Genomic DNA, 21,536 nt, shown 5'->3' with positions numbered 1-21,536 from the left:
ATATGTGTGTGTGTGTGTATACATATACATATATGTATACACACACACACACACATATATATGTATACACACATATATATATACACACATATATATATATGTATACACACACACACACACATATATATATAGCACTTAGGAGGGGTTCTTTTAAAAATATTTCTGGGGCTCTGGGGTGTTTTTATAAATTAATAAGTGGGGACTACACTGGGCAAATAAACAGTTGGAAGATCAGCAAGAACTACAACACGAAAATAATCACCTTTATACAGTGTGACACAAAACAGTGGGAACATAGGATGTGATTTTGAAGAATGTGAGGTATGCAGCATTTCACAGGCCTATACCCACCACAGGCTGACCAAAAGCCATGTCCCTGGACATTCATTAAGTCAAGTCTCTAGGCCACCTCCGTTCCACTAAAGATAGTACCTGAACATGAGAAATGGAAAGGTAAGTCTAGCTGCCTTTTAACAATCACCTAAACGCCTTTCCATAAATATATGAATACACAGATCGGTAACTTGGAGTAAGAATATAGATAGGTTGAGGAGAAAAATGTTGTTAGGAAGGCTGTTCTCTTACAAAGTTCTTACTCCAGGTATCAGATGGGTCAGGTTTATTTCTTGAGAGCTTTCTTCGGCAGAATTCTCCAGCTGTGAAAGTCCAGATCTTTCGCCACTGCCATCATGAATGCACAATTTCTCCTTTTGGGAGAAGACTATGCTGAAAATTAGTGTTGCATAAATACTGTTACCTTTTCTGGTGAAAAACTCCTTGGAATATTTCCCCAACATAGCGTATTTTCGAGGAACTTTCCCCAGCAGTTCAATGATCAATGCTATGTGATCTGCATTGGGAAACATTGCCAGCAAAACAGAAACACACGACAGTTTAATCAGTACACTGCATGCAGACACTACCACCGCCCGCGCAGACAGAAACAGCGCAACCTGAATGACCAAAAGTACAGGCCTTCCCCGCATGGCTGGATTCAGGACCCAGAGCTGGAGGGCACTGGAGAGGGGCTGATGAGCAGGGTGACCACAGCACAGGGCTAAATGTGGTCTTCCCTGACAGCTTTTCTACCAGCATAGGAATTCTGCTGGATTGCTTTCCGAATTTAGGAGAAATGCCTTTGTCGCCATTAATGCTAAAATCAGCAGCTGCTCTTCCGTTTCTGTCTGCATCGTGGCGCTTTTCAAAAAGAAGAGGTACTACCTCTGCGATTGAAGAATTCCCGAGAATATTTTCCAGACAGAGCAAAGTGCCTTGGAATACTGCCTAGCAGCTCTATGATGTGGGCTATGTGGTCTATGGAGGAGAGAAAAAAAGGATATGGGAATGGGAGGGGCAAAGGGAAGGATGGGATAAAAGAAGAGGGAAAAATTGAAATTAGTAAAAAATCAGAAATAGATTCAAATCAACAGTGTCTGCAGCACATCCATGCAGAGGCTTGTGGGATTAGCAGGCCTCAGGCACCGTCTGGAGCCGTAACCATTATGGAGGCCAGCTCACCCCAGGCCACCCCAGCATCGCAAGCAAATAAGCATGGAGATGGTCAGGTTTACAGATGGAATTCAAGCCAGAATTCCTGGGTCTTCAATTCAGCTCCCAAACAGGACAGAGAAATGGGCAGCACATCAGTGGTCAAAAGGACCACAGAGAGGTTTCAGGTCTGCATCATCTGTCCTCTCTTGGCCAGCTAGGTTCCTGCCCTGTGCAAGGCCAGGAAGAGCCACTGGTGTAGGCCCCTGAGGGCTCTCAGAGTGCTACCTGTGCCAGGCAGCCTTTGCCCATTCAATGAGACTGAGGGGGGCGTCAAATTCAAAGGAAAAGCGTCTGAATTTGGTGTTTGAAAACCAAAACATGGCTCTATCTCAGTACAAAAATACAGTACTCTACTGAAGTTCAGGGCTGGCAGGAGACCTAGACCGAGATATTCAGCAGGCACCACTACTCACCTTCGTCTCTGGAATAGTCTTCCCCAGAATGTGGTTCAAACAAATAATCTCCTGTTGCCAGCTCAAATGCCTAGGATACAACAGACGACATGCTAAGCACTTCAGAGAATGGCCCCCAAGTCAACAGCTTTGTTTCCTTATAGAAGAGACCGCCACTTTATGAAGAACTGAATCAAACAAAATAGCCTCCCAAAAGTGCACTATTTTCTTTCTTCCACATTCAAGGAAGTTTCAGAAGTATTTTTACATTTCTTCTTTTTTTTTTCTTCTTTTTGAGACGGGTAACAGTTTTGCTCCTGTTACCCAGGCTGGACTGCAATGGTGATCTCAGCTCACTGCAACCTCTGGGCTCCTGGGTTCAAGTGATTCTTCTGCCTCAGCCTCCCGGGCATGTGCCACCATGCCTGGCTAATTTTTTGTATTTTTAGTAAAGATAGGGTTTCATTATGTTCATCAGGCTGGTCTCCAACTCCCGACCTCAGGTGATCCGCCTACTTCGTCCTCCCAAAGTGTTGGGATTACAGGCGTGAGCCATAGTACCTGACCCTACATTGCTTCTAAGTAAAGATTTGAGCTATGTATTCTCTTCATTTTGCAGGAAGCAAAATGACAGTGAGTCAGCGACACCTGTGTGCAGACCTGGCCAAAGAATGGTATGCCTTCTATGAGCAGTAGAACTAGAATTCAACCCAGGACTCAACTAGGCCCATCTGACCCCAGCGCCTGCCTCAACCATTGTAATAGCCTTGGCCTCTGTATAGCAGGCACTGCTGTGTCCTTTAGGCAAGGATCTTCATGTTTTAGTAATCAAGCACTGTTTTCAGCATCTTATCATCTATTTTCATCATTTCATTCATTTCTGACTCAACCAAAGGAAAACCTGGAAACAAAAAAGACCCTCTGTCTTTCTCCCCAAGGTAAGGAAACAGATGGCCTTACAGACCCTCTCGTGGATGTCACGGAGCACTGGCTTCCTGGGTGGCCACTGGCTGTACCTCAGCATGCCCACATGTAGCGAAGGGCATTTGTTCCCATCTAACTTGCTCACAAAAAAAAACCTTAAGGGCATGAGTTTAAGCTGGTAACAATATACAAAAATGCTACTTTGCTGATCAAACAGTATGTTTTAAAAGTGAAAAAAAGAATAAGCTAAATCCCGTTTCTGTTTTTTCTCACAGCAGCTTCTATTCTGAACAGATCTTGCTGTCCCAAAAGGTGCTCAGAGGCCCAGTCGCTGGTGCCTGTGAATCTGTGGCTGCCCTCGCCACTCCTACCCCAAGGAGCCAGCACTATGGAAACTTCACTGTATCAACCTACCTTCTTTTTCTTTTAATGATCACACAGTGCTGGGAAAGCACCCTTAAGGGAAGAATCATTTGCCTGGGTAAGGGGCCACCTCTCCTAGGACTGCCTTTAACAAACCAAGAGTGGGCACATCTTTTCACCTTTTTTTGTTTAAAAAAAAAAAGACTGCATGTGAATCAGTTAAAGCAAGGAAGCATGGTGACAAGATGGCTGCCAGCTGCCCATGTGATGAACATTAGCTTATGAACTCAGGATCCCTGCCCTGAACCTGGCATAGGTCTGAGCAGGGCATGGACGTGTCACATCTCAGCACGGTTAAGCTGGTGGTCCCAGCACTGGGATGCACGAAGGCACCAGCGGAGAACCCAGGAAGGCTCTCACGTAGGGCCTCTCCTTTCCACCCAATAAAAAAAGACAGCTGGGCCAATCCCAGATGAGGGCAGGAAAGCCTCACAAGAGGCCCCAAATCCACGTGGAACAACTGGATTACATCCTTAATGACCAGGAGAGTCTTTTCTAGTCTGAGAAATAATCAATTCAGTATCTTACAAGCTAAGAGAAAAATCTGAAAACCCTAATGGGACACCAAGGACTTGAAAAGCTTGGATCAAGTTCCAAAGCAAGCTCCAGCTGCTTTTCAACCCCTGCTTTGAGCCTTATGCTATCTCTTTTAATTAATTTTCAAAATAACTTCAAGCTGGTTCATATATTTCTTTATCTTTTACATTTTTTAGAGATGGGACCTCACTATGTTGTCCAGGCTGGACTTGACCTCTTGGGCTCAAATGATCCTCCCTCAGCCTCCAAAGAAGCTGGGACTACAGGTACACTCCACTGCGCCCAGCTTTGTACATATTTTTCACTGTCAAAATATGTCAGCTACATATTCTTTGAAAAAGCACCCATATATTTCCTTTTTTTTTTTTTTTAAATGAATGAGAGGTTCTTATGTTGCCCAGGCTGGCCTCGAACACGTAGCTTTGGCTCCTCAAGCACCAGGACAACTGATCTGAGCCACTGTGGCTTCCAGCACCGATATATTTCCAAGAAAACATGTACAGAAGCCGATCAATGAAATAATTTTTTTGTTGTTTTAAAGGAAGAAGGAAGATGGAGGCTATAATGCTACCTATTTTTGATTCTTTGGTGAGTGACTAGATTCTCTTAACAATATGACATGTGCAACAGGGCAAATGTACATTACAATGAAAAAACTCTGCCTTCAACTCAGTAAGTTCCTTCCAGTATAACCTTCTATTACCCAGGCTGGAATACGGCGGCGCAATCTTGGCTCACTACAACCTCGGCCTCCTGGGTTCTAATGATTCTCCTGCCTTAGCCACCCAAGTAGCTGGGACAGAAACATGCCACCATACCCGGTTAATTTTTGTATTTTCAGTAGAGATGGGTTTTGGCCATGTTGGCCAGGCTGGTCTCAATCTCCTGGCCTCAGGTAATCCACCTGCCTTGGCCTCCCAAAGTGCTGGGATTACAGGTATACACCACCCCCCGGGCCCAAGTATTACCTTTATTATTATTAATACCTGGGAACTTTGGGTTCTTTCTTCTGTATTTGGCCCAATCCCCTCAAAGGCGAATTTTCCCTGGACCTCCTTGTTTGTGAACTCTTAGGAGACCCAGCGTCTCTCTCCTAAAACGTTCTCCTATGCCAAAGTACCCTCATTCTGAACAAATAAGATCACCTAACTATTCTGTAATGTGACCAGTGTAGAAGAACTCTGGTTAAGTTGGTTGGAATGGCTTTTCTTGTTGTTTTTGTTTTTTTTTTCTTTCGAGACGGAGTCTTGCTCTGTCGCCAGGCTGGAGTGCAGTGACACAATTTTGGCTCACCGCAAACCTTAGCCTCCTGAGTTCAAGCAATTCTTCTGCCTCAGCCTACTGAGTAGCTGGGACCACAGGCACGCACCACCACGCCCAGCTAATTTTTTTGTATTTTTAGTAGAGACAGGGTTTCACCATGTTGGCCAGGATGGTTGTTTCTATGGCACTAACCTGGATTTACCATGGTGCTCATAAAAAGTCCTACCAGGGCCTCTAACGCATAAATGGAGAGGAACCAATGCTTTAACCACAAAGAAGTTTCAGATTACACGTACTTACACCTGGAAGGTGTAAAGCTCAAGAAAAAGTAAAACTCAAGAAAAGTGAAACAGATTCAAAAACGACATACCCTTGCTGCAGTGACTCATTCTGTTGTGCTTCTCAAGCTGCAGAGCCTAAAGCTCTCCTCCCTGACAAGAGCCAAGGGAACCTGGCTACCACCCATCAGCTGTCATTCCCAACAGAGTCTCTGTGAGATGTGATGCTATTTAGAAAACTCAAAGACAGCAGGGCACAGTGGCTCATGCCTGTAATCCCAGCACTTTGGGAGGCCAGGGTAGGTGGATCACTTGAGCTCAAGAGATCAAGACCAGCCTAGACAACATGATGAAACTCCATCTCTACAAAAAATACAAAAATTAGCCTGGTGTGGTGGTATGTGCCTATAGTCTCAGCTACACCGGAGGCTGAGGCAGGAGGATAACTTGAGCCTGGGAAGTGGAATCTGCAGTGAACCATAGTCATGCCACTGTAGTTCAGCTTGGGTGAGAGAATGAGACCTTGTCTCTAAACAAACAAAACCCTCAAAGACTATAGGCTTAACCATCAAGCTTGGTATTAGGAGGTCTAATTTAATATATTAAATGTATGATTTTTACACTACAACAAAACAGTGGAGGTAACAAACTCTGCCTCATTGCACCTAGGTTATCTAGGAAAAACAAAAGAAACCTCTAAAGCCATGACTTTTGGGGGTGGGAGAGACAGGGAATGAAGGCCTGCCCCTTTCCTAAAAAAAGAAAAAAAAGATCTGCCTTATGACAACCAACTAAAAAAGAAAATCTCATAAGCGGCCCTGCCAGTGCTAACAGAGCTTATGCTTAATTCTTGGGAAGGGAGCAGGTGAGGAGACAGAGAAGGCTTTTCCTTGGGAACCTGTTGTTGATATTTATGCCACTGTTCACAGCAACAGCATTTCAGTAAGTAAACGGGACAGGAAATTGTATGGAGGGACAAACCTTCATCTAATGGAAGGAAGGACAGATAACCCGGTATAAAATTGTGCTGACAGCTCCATTATCCCACTACATCCGTGACTGTGTCCTACTTTTCTGGTTATATCACCAAATTTAATACCCCAAATTAGAAGCACAGCATTTCAGAGTTGAAAGAGTTCTCAGCACCTAATTCAGGGCAGCCCTGCTGCTGGTGGCCATTGGGCCTACCCTCCCCACATCCTGAAGTGGCCCCTGCTTCCCACACTCCCACTCACTGTTCCCGCAGCTCCTGTTCCGCTTACTCCCCCAGGTCTCAGTTTGCCTGTTAGGGTCACAGAGAGGTCAAATGCCTCTCTACACAGCACTCCCTAAATTCAAAGTAACCATCACTGTCCACCGGTTCCTTTAACTGTTCTTTTCAATACCTAGCTAAGGCAGGGACTTGGTTTTTGATATAGAAGAACTTTAACACCTTTAATAATTTAAACATTAATATCTGGTATTATCCGTAAGAGCAACGAGGGAATAGAAAGGCCGGGAGTTTCAGGACCTATCTGGCCATGTGCTGACTCAGATCATGCTGAGTCAAAGGTAAAGGACTTTATCTCCTGTTTCTCCTATCAGCTGGCACTATCTGCTCAACAATGCATTTACTTGAGCATTAGAGGAGACAAAACACAGTAAATGCAAGAGAATTGTTAAGTTAACCTCTGAATAACACAAAATTAATATATTTATTCTGCATTGCTTTTTTTCAGAGAGAAGAAAAATGCTAAGCCTTCCACACAAGTCCTTTCTTTCAAATACTAGAGGAAATGTGGATAAAAAACAATATGGAATAGGAAAAGCATGAAACCCTACAGCAAGCAACCCACCTTTCCCAACATGGCACAACTAAGTAAAGCCCACTGAGAAAAAGGTGCTCAATGGACCAGGAAACAGGGTGGAGGAAGAGAACCAGGAACTGGATTGAAGACACGGGGCCCCTTGTGTGCACCAACTCACAGGTTCAGGGTCAATGACTGACACATGCCCAGGCAGGGCCAGGAGAGTTTAGACACAGTGCAACTGGGTGGCACCAAACCTCAGCAAAACAGGCCTGACCAGGGAAAGAAGACGCTTCTGCTGCCCTATGGAAGCTGTCATCACAATCACTGTGGGAAAAGACTCTTGTCAGAGGGAGTGGGCGTTGCTGCCACTGTCTCAGAGGTGGCCAGACATCCTAGAATAAGCCAAAATATCCTCTAGCTCTTGCTTTATAAGGAAAGAGAGGTTATGCGTTGGCATCTGGGGAAATCCCTTCCAGTCAGTAAGAGGTGAGGAACCCTGGGTGTCTGGTTGCCCCAGCAGAGGCTACCTAGAGGGCTCCCACCTGCCTGCCTCAGGCAGTCTTACACCCAAGGCCTGCCTGAGGAGGATCCTTACACTTCTTAAGATTCCTGCGGCAGCAATGTTCCCCTCACCCAGCCCATGGTGGATGACCCTTACAGTCAGAAAAACTGAGAAGACATGCCCCAGAGAGACTCAGCCCCACCCAGAGTATGAAAGGAATAAGTCAATTTCCACGGCAGCAAAGGGCAAAGCCATCCTTACCATACATGCCGTGCTCCAGATGTCCGCAGGGGTGCTGTACCCTGCTCCTATTAAAACCTCTATGGAGCGGTACTGACGTGTCTGGATGTCTTCTGTGAAGTGTTTATGCTGGAAGGGAACAGACTGCATTACCACAGAGCAACACAGACATTCAAAAAGTGTCTTTGCACATAGAATCATGACCAAAGTGTTTTAAAAAGAAAGCTCTACTTACCACCCAACAGGCATTTCCCAGGTCAGCAATTTTTACTCTAATTTTATCTGCATTCCGGGGATCCAGGGGATTCACCAACAAGTCAGCCGCCCGGGTTTTTGCTGGCATGAGCAAACAGCAGGACAGTTAGTGGTTGGGATAAGTGGTTTACATGCGTGAGCACAGAGTTTGCCAGCGTCAGTCTCCTTTCCTGAAGAGTGATGGAATGATCACTTGGGCCTGGAATACTGTAAATTAAACTTGACAGTATTAAAACTGCTTGGTTTCCACCTCAGGAAAATACTGCACAAAAGAGCAAACTGGGCTGCCCACAGGATGCCATGGGCACTGTCTTGCCCTTTCTCTTTTCATCTTCAGCTCCTTCGGGTCCAGGTCAGCCCTAGAACAAGCCAGCTTTGCTGTCTCCCTGTCTGCAACTTTGAGGCAGCTATTCATGATGTCAGAGTCCATCCTCTCATGGCCGGGGATCGAACTCGCTCATGCATTATTACAAGGAACATGAAGACAGAAAGAATACTGGCCAATCGCTCCCAATAACAACAGTTCCTTGGACACTGCAAGACGTCAGGGTCCCTGGCACCCACACCTCACACCCACATCATCCCTATAGTTCCCGCTGCTTGGACTGAGCATACATATATCTCAAGGGGTAGATGACTGGTGACTAACAAGCACAGATTAAAGACATGGACTAAAATATTCTGGTTTTGTTTTAGACAAGGAAAGCTCCAGACAGAGGGGTCCTGATATGGCCTGGGCCATAAAGGCAACGTCTGAGGTCACTCATGAACTTGTCATATACTCAGGCAGTCATTCTAAATTCCAGGGTGACCCCAGGGAATCTCAAAGGTAGGTATAGGGCCAGCTTCCCAGGGATTCTGGGACCAGAGGATCTTCTCAGACAAGTTGAGATCATGCCTGTATGAAGCACAGTTAACCAAGGGGCAAGTGACAAAGAAAAGTAATTTGGTGAGGCCCAGAAAAATAGTCCTGAAAGTCAGTATCTTCATCACCAAACCTCAAACTGACCTACAAGATCAGATTCCTGGTAAAGATGAAAGAAACCATGATTTTTATTTATCGTATAAGTAATTTTGAAATGGTATTTAAAAACTAAGCAGAAAAGCCTGCTAAGTGTTGAACATTAAACACTAATATGGTTGGCTTTGTGCCCCCGCCCATACCTCATGTTGAATTGAAATCCCTGGTGTTGGAGGAGGGGTCTGGTGGGAGGTGACTGGATCATGGGGGCAGATTTCCATCCTGCTGTTCTCATCATACTGAGTGAGTTCTCGTGAGATCTGGTTGTTTAAAAGTGTGTAGTACATCCCCCTTCTCTCCTCCTCCTGCTACAGCCATGTAAGATGCCTGCTTCCCCTTCTACCATGATAAAAAGTTTCCTAAGGCCCCCCAGCCATGCTTCTTTTACAGCCTGTGGAACTGTGAGCCAACTAAACCCGTTTTCTTTATAAATTACCAAGTTTCCGATATTTTTACAGCAATGTGAGAACAGACTAACATAAACACCTACCTAGGAGAGGCCCTTTGTTCCCTTGAAGCTGAGCACTGCTGAAATGAACTAAATGTCTGTTGGGGTACATATGAGCTGTGGAACCAGGGTGCTTGAGGAGGCTGTGTTTCTTCAGCACCCCCTGTAACAGGAAAGAGGGCCAGCCTTGTAACTTGCAGTACGGCAGTAAACAGGCAAGGCCTCAGGACCTAGGGTGCCCACACAGCTTCCTAGGAGGGCTCCAGAGGATGCCAAGAGAATGACCAATACTTTAGCCCTCAAGACCTATTCCTCCAGCATGTTAATCAACTGAGCCAGCCAGGTACAGATACTCCCTTCTTGCTACCTTCCATATCCCTGCTTCCTTCTTTATAAGGATTCTGATCCACCGGAGAGCCTCATCAAAGGCCAGGTATGAGCTGAGGGAAAGAAACACAAGAACTCAGCAAAAAACACAAAGACCAACAAAAGAGGGCAAAATGTAACACACTGATTCATGTGGGGCTGAGAACAGAGGTCCAGGATAAATATAAACTCCTGACCCAACAGGTAGATGAACAACACTAGACATGACTACATGAATGCCTCTTATGTCATTTAATCAAGGAGAATCAGCAAGAAGGAAAATGGAATTTGAGGTCTGAAGAACTAGATTCAAATCTACGTTTCAACACCTACCAGTTTTAAGACTGGCAAATGACTTAAACTCTATGAGGCTCGTTGTCCAGGAGAAGAAGAATTGGAAGAGATCACCCCCGCCCACCAAAGAAACTAAAAACCCAAACACAGGAGAGGCAGGACAGGGTCTGGGTGCCTGGCCAGATGCAGGGGCTTCTCTCTGCTGCAACCAGCTGAACCATCATCTGGGACAGGAGGCTCCCAACTGATCAGTAGGGGACCAGAAAGCAGCAGCAGAGAGAAGGGGAGGCCCAAGAGCAAGTTGCACCCCGACAAACTACTCAAATCATAGGTCTAATGAGAAGACAGAGAAGCCCTGTTATACATACTGTGGTCCCCCTGAGCCACAGGAAGATTTTTCTCCATGAGAACAGGTAACTGAGTTGGCTGTTATCTGAGGGCACTCAGGTGGAAGGAGATGATTTGTAATCTGCCAGCCACTTTGAGATGTTTTTAAAAACATTTCTCAGGAGCTGCTTAATTCAATTACACCAGAACAAATATTCTTTCAAAGACCCATTACCTCACATTTAAGTTCAGGGTGTTTTTTTGTTTTTGTTTTTTTGAGACAGAGTCTCACTCTGTCACCCAGGCTGGAGTGCAGTGGTGCGATCTCTGCTCACTGCAACCTCTGCCTCCCGGGTTCAAGCCATTCTCTTGCCTCAGCCTTCCAAGTAGCTGAGACTACAGGCACATACCACCATGCCTGGCTAATTTTCGTATTTTTAGTAAAAACAGGGTTTCACCATGTTGGCGAGGCTGGTCTCAAACTCTTGGCCTCAACTGATCTGTGCGCCCCAACCTCCCAAAGTGCTGGGATTACAGGCTTAGGTCACCACACCCAGCCTAAATTCAGGGTTTTTCTGTTACTTCATATGCCTCATTAAGGTTCACTGAACAGAATCTCTTTAGTGACATGCTGTTTTCCTCCTGGTTCAGGTTTGTAAACCGTTACTCAGCTTCTACTGTGCTCCAAATGATGCTAGGTAATTTATCTCAATAATGTAATTGTATAAAAACACAACAGGAGGTAAAAGAGATTTTGCTTTTCTTTCCTTTCTCACTGTGATAGTTCCTGAACTAAGGTTATCAGGCTGCTACATTCCCAAGAAGCCCACTGAAACCCAACTGAAATGCTTTCATTGTACCTCTGACTGAGCCACCACTGTAGCCACCCGCCACAGCTTTTCCTTCTTACAGATAATGGTGTCACAAAGGACAAATTGGAGCCGTCTTTCTTCCAAAATGAAAAGCCTGCAATTGCACTCAGCTTCCACTAAGAGTGGAATGAGTGGAAAGCTTTCACTCTGGGAAAAACTGGACCCCTTAAGTCACCTTCTGATAAACTAGTCTCTGGGTGACACTGTGGTCACTCATTCTACAGGAAGCTATCCTAGAAACTAGTAGAGGGCAGCCCATAGCGCCTCAGTGTCATGAGACAGCTGCTGTCACGCACACATAACACATGGAGCCAGGTACACACTGACTCTTTACATCGTAAGCAGCCCTTATGAAGACAGTATGAATACCCCCTCTATATGGAGCAGGTTCAGTATGAAGCCCAAGGAAGTAGCAGAACTGAGAGATTTAATGTTGCCACCTCAAGCACTCACGCAAAAAATATTTACTGAGTCCTTTTTGTGTGCTAAGCATGGTTTTGGTGCTAGGAACACAGCAAGAAAAACACACAAGCCAAATTAGGAAATTCATGCAGTGGTTGAAAATATGAGCAATAAGGCAAATAAATGAGGAATTCACACATCATGTCAGGCAGCTAAACAGGCTATGAAGAAAAGCAAAGCAAAGAAAGGAGATTGATAAGGCCAAGGGTGTTCAGGGGAGGTCTTTTCTGAGAAGGTGACATTCAGGAGAGGTCTAAATAAAGGCAGGAATGAAAGTAAGACAAGTCTGAGGCAAAGGACACAAGAAGCACAAAAACCTTAAGGCAGAAACAGGTTTGCAACTTTAATAAACTTCAGAAAGAAGCCAGGTGTAGAATAAATCAGGGAAACAGAGAAGGGGTCTGAAGCAGGTACCGACAGAGCCCTGCCAGGGAACAGACTGGAGACTTCATCGGCTTCAGTGAGGGATACCTCGGGGCATCACTCTACATGGGAAGCACAATGGAGATCATTTTGGTGGGTGTGGTAGGTAAGGGGGAAGAAGTTATGCTTTAAACAGTTCTCTCAGGAGTCCCAGAAACAGACAGACTGGGGAACACGAGCTGAAGTGACAGGAGCATGGAGGCTGTGTTACAGGAGCTGAGGCAAGGACTAACAGTGACATGTGGCTCCATCAAGACACAGAAAGGATTCCAGAAATACCCCGCAGGTAAGACCGACAAAACCACCCTGTTCCAGGGCCTTCGTTCTCAGATGTGCTGAGCCAAGACAGGCACTATGGCTCTGGCAGTTGATCATCTAAGAGGGACCATCCTCTCCTTAACCTTCAATGGCTGCCAAATTACTCTAGGAAAGAAGTGTACATTCTTTAGCCTGGCATTTAAGTTCTACTTCAAGCTCCTCAATCCGGCTCCAATCTTTACTGTACTATGCCCTAACGTGTACACTCTACTCTAGCAAAGACAGGATCTACGCAAACTTTTCATAAAAATTACTTCTCTTGCCTCATATTCACGTAAGTACCATGTGGTCAAGTGCAAGACTCTAGGACACCTACCCCTTTCCATACAGAAAACAAAAAAATCACCTCCCATGGGGGAGGCTACCCTTGCTTATCAAATGGATAAGGTGTGGGCAAAAACTGAGTGCTTCCAAACAAAGGAGATCCTGTGTCTGCTACATGCCTAGAATTTGACAATATTAAAACACTCTGCAAGACCAGTTTCTACCAGATGTAAAAGGTATTAGGGATGGTTTGTGTGTTGGACGCAGTAAAATTGTGATTATAAATGAAAAAAGTGGGACAAAGGGAAGAGAAGAAGAATATAACAAGACATCAGTTGTTTGTTCATTATTCAATAGATATTTATCTTAGCACCGAGTCAGATGCTGAGGATACAATGATAAAACGCACAGCACTCTCCAAGAGGTTACATTCTAATGAGAAGACAGACAATGAAAATGAGCACTGCCCATAGAACTAAGATAAGCATGGCCAGCAGGAGCAGAGGGGAAAGAGAAGTGAGTCTGCTAGGTATTCAGGAAGCCCTCACCCAGGAGGCAGGCCACTGTGTTGGATCATATCCTGAATCAGGAAAATTTAAAAAGAAAATTATAGAATAATTGAGGAAATTTGAATATGGTATAAATAACAGATATTAGGCCAGGTGTGGTAGCTCACACCTATAATCCCTGCATTTTGGAAAGCCAAGGTGGGCAGATCACTTGAGCCAATGAGTTGAAGACCAGCCTGCGTAATGTAATAAAACCCTGTCTCTACCAAAAATATAATAATTAGCCAGTCATAGTGGTGTCGCCTATAGTCCCAGCTACTCAGGGGGCTGAGGTGAGAAGATCACTTGAGCCAGAAGGCAGAGGTTGCAGTGAGCCGACATCACACCACTGCACTCCAGTCTAGGCAACAGGGCAAGACCTTGTCTCAAAATAATAACAATAATAATATGAAATTAGTGATAGTCTTACATGTTACAAGTATTATTGTTACAAATGGAGGACGTCCTAATTCATCTTTCAGAAGGTGAATGCTTAAGTATTTAGGAGTGAAGTATCCTGATCTGCAGAGCGCACAGTGTCTGTGTAAAGCAAACATATGCAATGAGGCAACATGTTAGCTGCTGAGTCTATGTGGAGGATATCCAATTGTTTATTGTACTTTCAGAATAAAAAAAAAAACACAGATGCTCTAATAATGCCTTCGTGCACCTCCCTGGATGGTGCTGGTTATGCATGAATGTACTCTCTCCACTGTTGGGACCACTGCTGCAGAAGATGGGGAGCTGTGGAAACTGTGAGCAGGGGAATGCACTGATCGGATGAGCATACTGCAAAGACACTCCAGTAGCACCATGGAAAGGCAAGCTGAAAAGCAGGTGGGGAGAAAAGCTGGAGACAACACAAAGCCAAGAGACCAGTAAGGAGCTTCTGTAACAGAAGAGACAAGAATGACAGTGCCCACTAAGGGCCAAGGCATGGGGACCCCTACTTAGGAGGTACAACTGGCAAAACGAGATGATTTACTGGATGTGAGAGGAAAAAAAGGAAACATCATGATCATCAGGTTTCTTACTAGAGCAACAAGAAATGGTGGTAACAAGTATAGGGAATACAGTATGTTTAGCAGGTTGGCAGGGAAAGTTGTATTATGGTTTTAAACACGTAAGGTTTGAAGTTTCCTGTGACACAGAGATGGAGCTGCCATGTAAACAGTAGGATAAGTCTTATGACTTGCCTGGGTCTCTGATGATGAGCACATGGTAACAGGCAGCAATTGTGCTCCTTTACATGGATTGTGATGATCAAGGCAACTTATATTTAATGGGAAATTTCTCAATATATTACATGTTATTTATTTACCTTTGCCATTTATCTGTTTTATTTAATTCAGTGCTATTTACAACCCAAGAGGTAGCCATTTCTTTCCTTTGACAGAGGAATAAACCAAGGCTGAGAGAGGACAAGAAACCAAAATTCCAGTTACTAAGTTTTGAGCTGGGATTTAATCTGGTATGCAGGTGCCTCTCAGTGTCTGCAGGGGGACTGGTTCCAGGACACCCTGAGGATACCAAAATTCACAGATGATCAAGTCTCTGACATAAAATGGTGTAGTCTTTGCATATAACCTACATACATCTTCCTATGTACTTTAGTTGATCTCTAGTTATTTATAATACCTGCTACAATGTAAATGGTACATAAGTAATTGCTTTAATGTATTGTTTAGGGAATAATGACAAGGGAGAAAAGTGTGTACATGTTCAAAACAGACACAGGTTTTTTTTCTGCTTCAACTATTTCCCAGTCGAGGTTGGCAGAACACACAGACGTGAAATGCACAGATGTAAAACCCATGGATATGGAAGGTTGACTGTACGTGAAGCCATTCCAGCCCAAGCTAATACTTGCAAAATAAGTAAGAATAAAAAACGTACTTTGGGCTGGTCATGGTGGCTCATGCTTGTAATCCCATAACTTTGGGAGGCTGAGGCACATGGATCACCTAAGGTCAGGCATTAGAGACCAGCCTGGGCAACATGGTGAAGTCCTGTCTCTACTAAAAATACAAAAATTAGCTGGTCATGGTGGCAGGCGCCTGTAATTCCAGCTACTCAGGAGACTGAGGCAGAAGAATTGCTTAAGTCCAGGAGGTGGAGGTCGCAGTGAGCCGAGGTTGCACCACTGTACTCCAGCTTGGGCAACAGAGTAGGGGGTGGGGGGCTGGGGAAAAGAGGGAGAAAAGGAAGGATGGAAGAAGGAAAGGAGGGAGGGAGACAGGGAGGTGAGGGGAGAGGATAGGGGAGGGAGGGAAGGGAGAAAAGGAAGGGGGAGAGAGAGAGAGAAAGAAAAAGAAAGAAAAGGAAAAGGGAAAGGAGAGGAGAAAGGAGGAGAGAGAGGGAGAGAGGGAGGGAAGGAAGAAAAGAAAGGAAGGGGGGAGGGAGGGGCAGATAGAGAAAGAAAAGAAAAGGGAAAAGGAAAAAGAAGGAAGGAAGGGGAATAGGAAGAGGAAAAGGAAAGGGAAAGGAAAAGGACAGGACAGGATGAAAGAAAACAAAGGAAGAAAGGAAGGAAAGGAAGAGAAGGAAGGGAGGAAGGGAGGGAAGGAAGTTTGCAAATTACTTTCTATATGAAACTTCAGCCAGGTGCTGTGGCTCATACCTGTAATCCTAGCATTTCGGGAGGTTGAGGCAGGCAGATCACGAGGTCAGGAGTTCGAGACTTGCCTGGCCAACATGGTGAAACCCTGTCTCTACTAAAATTACAAAAATTGGCCAGATGTGGTGGCACATGCCTGTAGTCCCAGCTACTCAAGAGGATGAGGCAGGAGAAATCACTTGAACCTGGGAGACAGAGGTTGCAGTGAGCCGAGATCCCATCACTGCACTCCAGCCTGGGCGACAGAGTAAGACTCTATCTCCAAAAAAAACTTTCATTAAGAGAAAAATTCAACTGCACCAGCAACAATAAATCTGGATAAGATACATCTCACTACTGCCCTTTCTCAGAAATTAACCTATATTCTATGTAAGCACCTTCAAATACTCCCTATAAAGGGGAACAGGAGCTGACCACGTCCAGCCAAGTAAAGAAAACACATCCTTAGGAGGATTCATCATAGCCAATTCTTAACAAAGCCAGCTCACTCCTTATCGTGCAATTCCAGCCTGCTGGAACCAAGGGGCTGCAGAATGTCTTGGACTGTTGGCAGGGCTGGTTCATCAATTACTCACTGTGTGTTAAACAGTCTTGTCAGTAGAGGGAGCAGAGGAGGTTTCAGAGCTTTCCCACCTTGAGCCAGAATGGAAACCAACTGAGTTACCCAGTTTTCGCATACCAGAGTCACTTGGCATTCACTCCCAAAAAAGGGTCTGAATAAGTCAAGGCTTCTTAGTTAGACAAGAACACAAGAGCCAATCTATTATCTGTCATCACATTTAAATCCATGTCAATTCCCTTAAATTTACAATCCTGGGTGAGTTATCAATAACAGGGTCCTATAATCAGGAACAACTATGAAAAGACATTATGACACTTCTTTCCCAACAGAGCCAAAGAGCAGGCATACTTTTCTTGAATAGAAACAAAACAAAACTAAATATAATCATATCAGATGGAAGAAGATAAAAATTATAAACTACACATTCTAGAAAGCTACAGGTGTAAGTTGCTAAAATGGAAGGTTTTTGCAAATGATGCTGCTGACTGAATATATTAAAAATGAGAACCGGTCAGAAATAAGATTTGCTATGCAGAGAGCGAGAGATAGCCTAGTGGCACAGAATGTATATGTAAATCACATTACTTGTTCCTGAGTATAAAAGTAATAAAAACGATTAGTGCAAGCATACAGGGGTTGGCCACTTTCAGGCAATTCCTTCATAGCATTTGTTAAAGGCACACCCCGGGCACATTTGTTAAAGGCACACATTCAGTGATGACAGGCAGCTGATGAGAAGAACACTTACCTTTTGGCAAATCACCAGTACTGGAGGCTGAAACCGTCCTGCTTCTGTCATGGGATGGACTGCTTTCCTCTTGCTCAGTAAGTGGTGATCCCTCAGAAAGTACAGAGCCGCAGGCCACAGGTTCTAAGGATCCAGAGAACAACGAGGTGGAAAACTCTGGAAACTGTGACTCGGGAATTTTATGCCGTCCATTTGGCAATTCACCATTGAATTGTTCATAGGAGCTGCTATATGTGTAATCACTTTCTGCATTTGGCTCATCAAGATTATATTCCTCAGGATTTGGGCAATCTTCTTCATCATCCTCTTCATCGTCCAGTTGCTGCTCCAGTAAGAATGGGCCATTCTCAATATGGCCATTGGTTTTAGGTGATTCTATCCACGTAGGGTCTATGTTTGCAAGTTCCTGATCTACATCATCATCATCTTTTTCAACGTTTTCTTTCTCAGTGTCTTCTTTCTCTTCCTGGTCCTCAGCTTCACCTTAAGAAGTTGATGGGTCAAGAATTAGAACTTCTTACTCTCCTTAATACAGCCTCACATCTCATCAATAAAATACATTTTTGAATGTGCTTAACTTATGCACCTCATAGTAAACACCTCTCGGCTTCTAGAGTAAAGCCTTCAGGTTTCGAAACCTCATTTTTGGTTCATTTAATAATTGGCCTGCTCTTATAAGAAAAAGTTAGTTTTGGGAGAAAATAACTATTTCTAAATAAAGTTGCACTTCCATTTCCACCCTCTACAATCTTCAGAAATAGATTTGTGGTGCATTACAGTTAGGTAAAAAGTTAATGACAAAATTAAGCACCATCTTTAGCATGATAGAAACATGGTGTTTCTCAGACATTTTACATTTTTAAAAGCTATTTTGAAATGTTGTATTTCTGGCATACAGTTCACAAATGAAGTACAAGGCTGTTTCCTGTATTTCCCAATAGAGACTTGGAGAGAATCATCCTTGCCATCTGAAGCAGCAGCACAATCAGCCCCCATGGTAACCTGAGGACCCCATGCAGCCCAGGCTCCTGGCCCCACTGACCGTTGTCCTTTGTGGTCTCTGCCTCGGCTGCCTCCTCTAATCCTGTTGTTTTTAGTTTCACCTCTGGGCCATATTCACCATCCTGCTCATTGGAAGGTGCGGCTGAAGTGATGTTTTCTTCTATTATTTTCCTTTCAGCTTCTCGCTCCAATTCTTCTATCTCCTGCAGGCGTTTTTCCAATAACTCAGCCTGCCTCTTCTGTTTCTTTTTCAGTTTTTTCTTTTTGTTTTTAGATATTTTTCCTATCTATAACATGTTAAGAAAAGACCACAAGTCAGTTTTCTTCTTTTTAAAGCACCACATGATAGTATAACTGCTGGCAGCATGGCAACTAACAATAAACTCTGCTTTCTCATGCCATATTCTACTAAAATCCCAAACCCAGACACATCCACCTCATGGTAAGGCTTATGGTAAAATCAAAGGGAAAGCAGTGCTCACTGATATCACGTGCTGGGTTTACTACCAGGTCCTGCCCTCAGAGGGATACAGCTTAAATCCAGTAAGCCTTCACCATTCAAACTCTAAGGGAACTGAAGTCCAAAATTCTCTTGGCCTTAAAGGAGAAGCCCCTCTTGGAAGTTTTATTTGCTGCCCTCTATCTACAAAATAACAACATCCCATCTCCTCACTGCCAAAAATGAAACAGGTGCCTGAGCAGGTGTATGTCACTGTGTGTTTGGGTCTCACATATGTGCTGGAAGCTCTTACCAGCCAAGACAACATGAACCGTAAGAGATAAGCCTATGCAGCAATGTGAAAAAAGAAAAAGCCACAGCTTTTGTTTGCCTCCCATCATGGCCAGCTGACTTGCAAAGCACTGGCAAGGAGAGCCTCCATTCTTTCATACAGTAAACTCAGGTGGCTTAAGCCAGGGAAGAACTATGGGAAACAACTTGGGCTCCTCAGCAAGCCAGGAAGCCTAATTATTACACCTCCCTCTTGTTCCAGAACTTACATTCCAAATCAAGGGCTGTCTCAGTAAACATGGTGTTATCTTGTTAGTTTGTTTTTTTGTTGTTGTTTTCTTTTTCTTTGAGATGGGGTCTTGTTCGCACAGGCTGGAGAGCAGTGTCGCGACTTTGGCTCACTGCTACCTCCACTTCCTGGGTTTAAGTGTTTCTCATGCCTCAGCCTCCCATGTAGCTGGGAGTACAGGTACATGCCATCATGCTCAGCTGATTTTCTTTTTGAGACAGAGCCTCACTCAGTCACCCAGGATGGAGTCCAATGGCCTGATCTCGGCTCACTGCAACCTCCTCCTCCTGGGCTCAACTGATTCTCCTGCCTTACCCTCCTGAGTAGCTGAGATTACAGGTATCCGCCAGCACACTCGACTAGTTTTTGCATTTTTGGTAGAGACAGGGTTTCACCATGTTAGCCAGGATGGTCTCGAATTCCTGACCTCAAGCTATCTGCTGGCCTCAGCCTCCCAAAGTGCTGGGATTACAGGCGTCAGCCACCATGCCTGGTACCTAGTACTGACACAGTGTTTTGACAGGACTACAAACTACCTCTTTCTTATTTAACATCTGGCTGGGGCCGGGTGCGGTGGCTCAAGCCTGTAATCCCAGCACTGTGGGAGGCCGAGGCGGGTGGATCACGAGGTCAAAAGATCGAGACCATCCTGATCAACATGGTGAAACCCCGTCTCTACTAAAAATACGAAAAATTAGCTGGGCATGGTGGCGCGTGCCTGTAATCCCAGCTACTCAGGAGGCTGGGGCAGGAGAATTGCCTGAACCCAGGAGGCGGAGGTTGCGGTGAGCCGAGATCGCGCCATTGCACTCCAGCCTGGGTAACAAGAGCGAAACTCCGTCTCAAAAAAAAAAAAAAAATCTGGCTGGAAAAAAATCAGAACAATGGCTTCAGAAAAAACAGGTAACTTAGCAGCCAATCAGAAATAATATAAAGTGGTTTTGAAATAAAAATGCTTCAACTCTACCACCCCACATTTCATTAGACTTGGCCAACCGTAGTCCAGAAAATGCATAAAGATGACAATCTTTGAAAGGCTCTAACTATTCCAATTCTGCAGAGATCACTAAAACTTAACGAGACAGGCCAGGTGTGATGGCTCATGCATGTAATCTCAGAACTTTGAGAAGCCAAGGTGGGCAGATCACTTGAGGTTAAGAGTTCGAGGCCAGCCTGACCAACATGGTGAAACTCCATCTCTACTAAAAGTACAAAAATTAGCTGAGCATGGTGGTGGGTGCCTGTAATCCCAGCTACTCGGGAGGCTGAGGCAGGAGAATCATTTGAACTTGGCAGGGGGAGGCTGCAGTAAGCAAAGATCGCAACACTGCACTCCAGTCTGGGCAATAAAGCAAGACTCAGTCACAAAACAAAACAAACAAACAAAAAAACCCCCCCCCCCCCCAAAAAAAAAAAACTCAAAAAAAAAACCCAAAACTTAACAAGACAGTAAGTCTTACATATTTGAGGATACACAGCATTTATAAATGTGTCTACCCTTTAAATTAATATATACTACAGCTTTTTAATAATTTGAACAACTGAATAATAAACAGTCTCTTTTGCCATGGTGCATAAAAGTAATATGTGTTAAGTACTTACAGGTTTCTGCTGTGGAGCCGTACTCACTAAAATAAAATAAAACAAAATTGGTATTTAGCAGAAAACAGACACATACCTTCATGCAGGTCATTTGGATTGCAAAATGACATAATAATTATCTTTTAATGACTATCCAACTTCACAAACATATTAATCAGAGCTTCGTAATCACTGGGATCTAGACAAAGTTTATGCAACTGAAACAAACAAGTGACTCTTAAAATGCACACCAGAAAAGTTGTTCATACTGAGCCATTTCTCTTATCTAAAATGAAATACTAATACATCTCAAAAACAGTCAATCCCAAAGCACCAACAGATAGCTTAAGAAAATGGAAACTCATTCATACATATCAGTCATTAAACCAAATTTGTTATAAATAAAATGAAATAAACAATTTAGATTAGATGTACATCTATATTTGAAATCTATTTTGCAAGCTTTCTACAATTTAAATCAAATACTGCAGTTGGTATGCAGCTAATAT

At 44.1% G+C, this 21,536-nt stretch overlaps 1 protein-coding gene across 12 annotated transcripts in view; it reads right to left on the bottom strand.

The window, feature by feature from the left end:
• SRPK2 (SRSF protein kinase 2) overlaps nt 1-21,536 on the bottom strand; it is a 270,433-nt gene that overhangs the window by 11,822 nt on the left and 237,075 nt on the right. For 6 of the 12 annotated variants that reach the window (XM_032275728.1, XM_032275724.1, XM_032275729.1 and 3 more), the window contains 8 exons: nt 21,049-21,074; nt 18,468-18,714; nt 17,426-17,908; nt 8,136-8,236; nt 7,922-8,029; nt 1,965-2,034; nt 1,222-1,314; nt 758-850 (listed from right to left, as the gene is read on the bottom strand). In XM_032275728.1, the coding sequence (XP_032131619.1) occupies nt 758-850; nt 1,222-1,314; nt 1,965-2,034; nt 7,922-8,029; nt 8,136-8,236; nt 17,426-17,908; nt 18,468-18,714; nt 21,049-21,074 (1,221 nt within the window). The remainder of the gene's footprint in view (nt 1-757; nt 851-1,221; nt 1,315-1,964; nt 2,035-7,921; nt 8,030-8,135; nt 8,237-17,425; nt 17,909-18,467; nt 18,715-21,048; nt 21,075-21,536) is intronic. The other 6 variants (XM_032275725.1, XM_032275730.1, XM_032275736.1 and 3 more) reach the window with 2 other exon arrangements.

Source organism: Sapajus apella, unplaced genomic scaffold (assembly GCF_009761245.1).
Source record: "Sapajus apella isolate SASKATOON/1434 unplaced genomic scaffold, GSC_monkey_1.0 scaffold7, whole genome shotgun sequence".
NCBI lineage: Eukaryota > Metazoa > Chordata > Mammalia > Primates > Cebidae > Sapajus > Sapajus apella.
The sequence above is the reverse complement of the archived record's forward strand: the minus strand, read 5'-3'. Positions and strand labels throughout refer to the sequence as shown.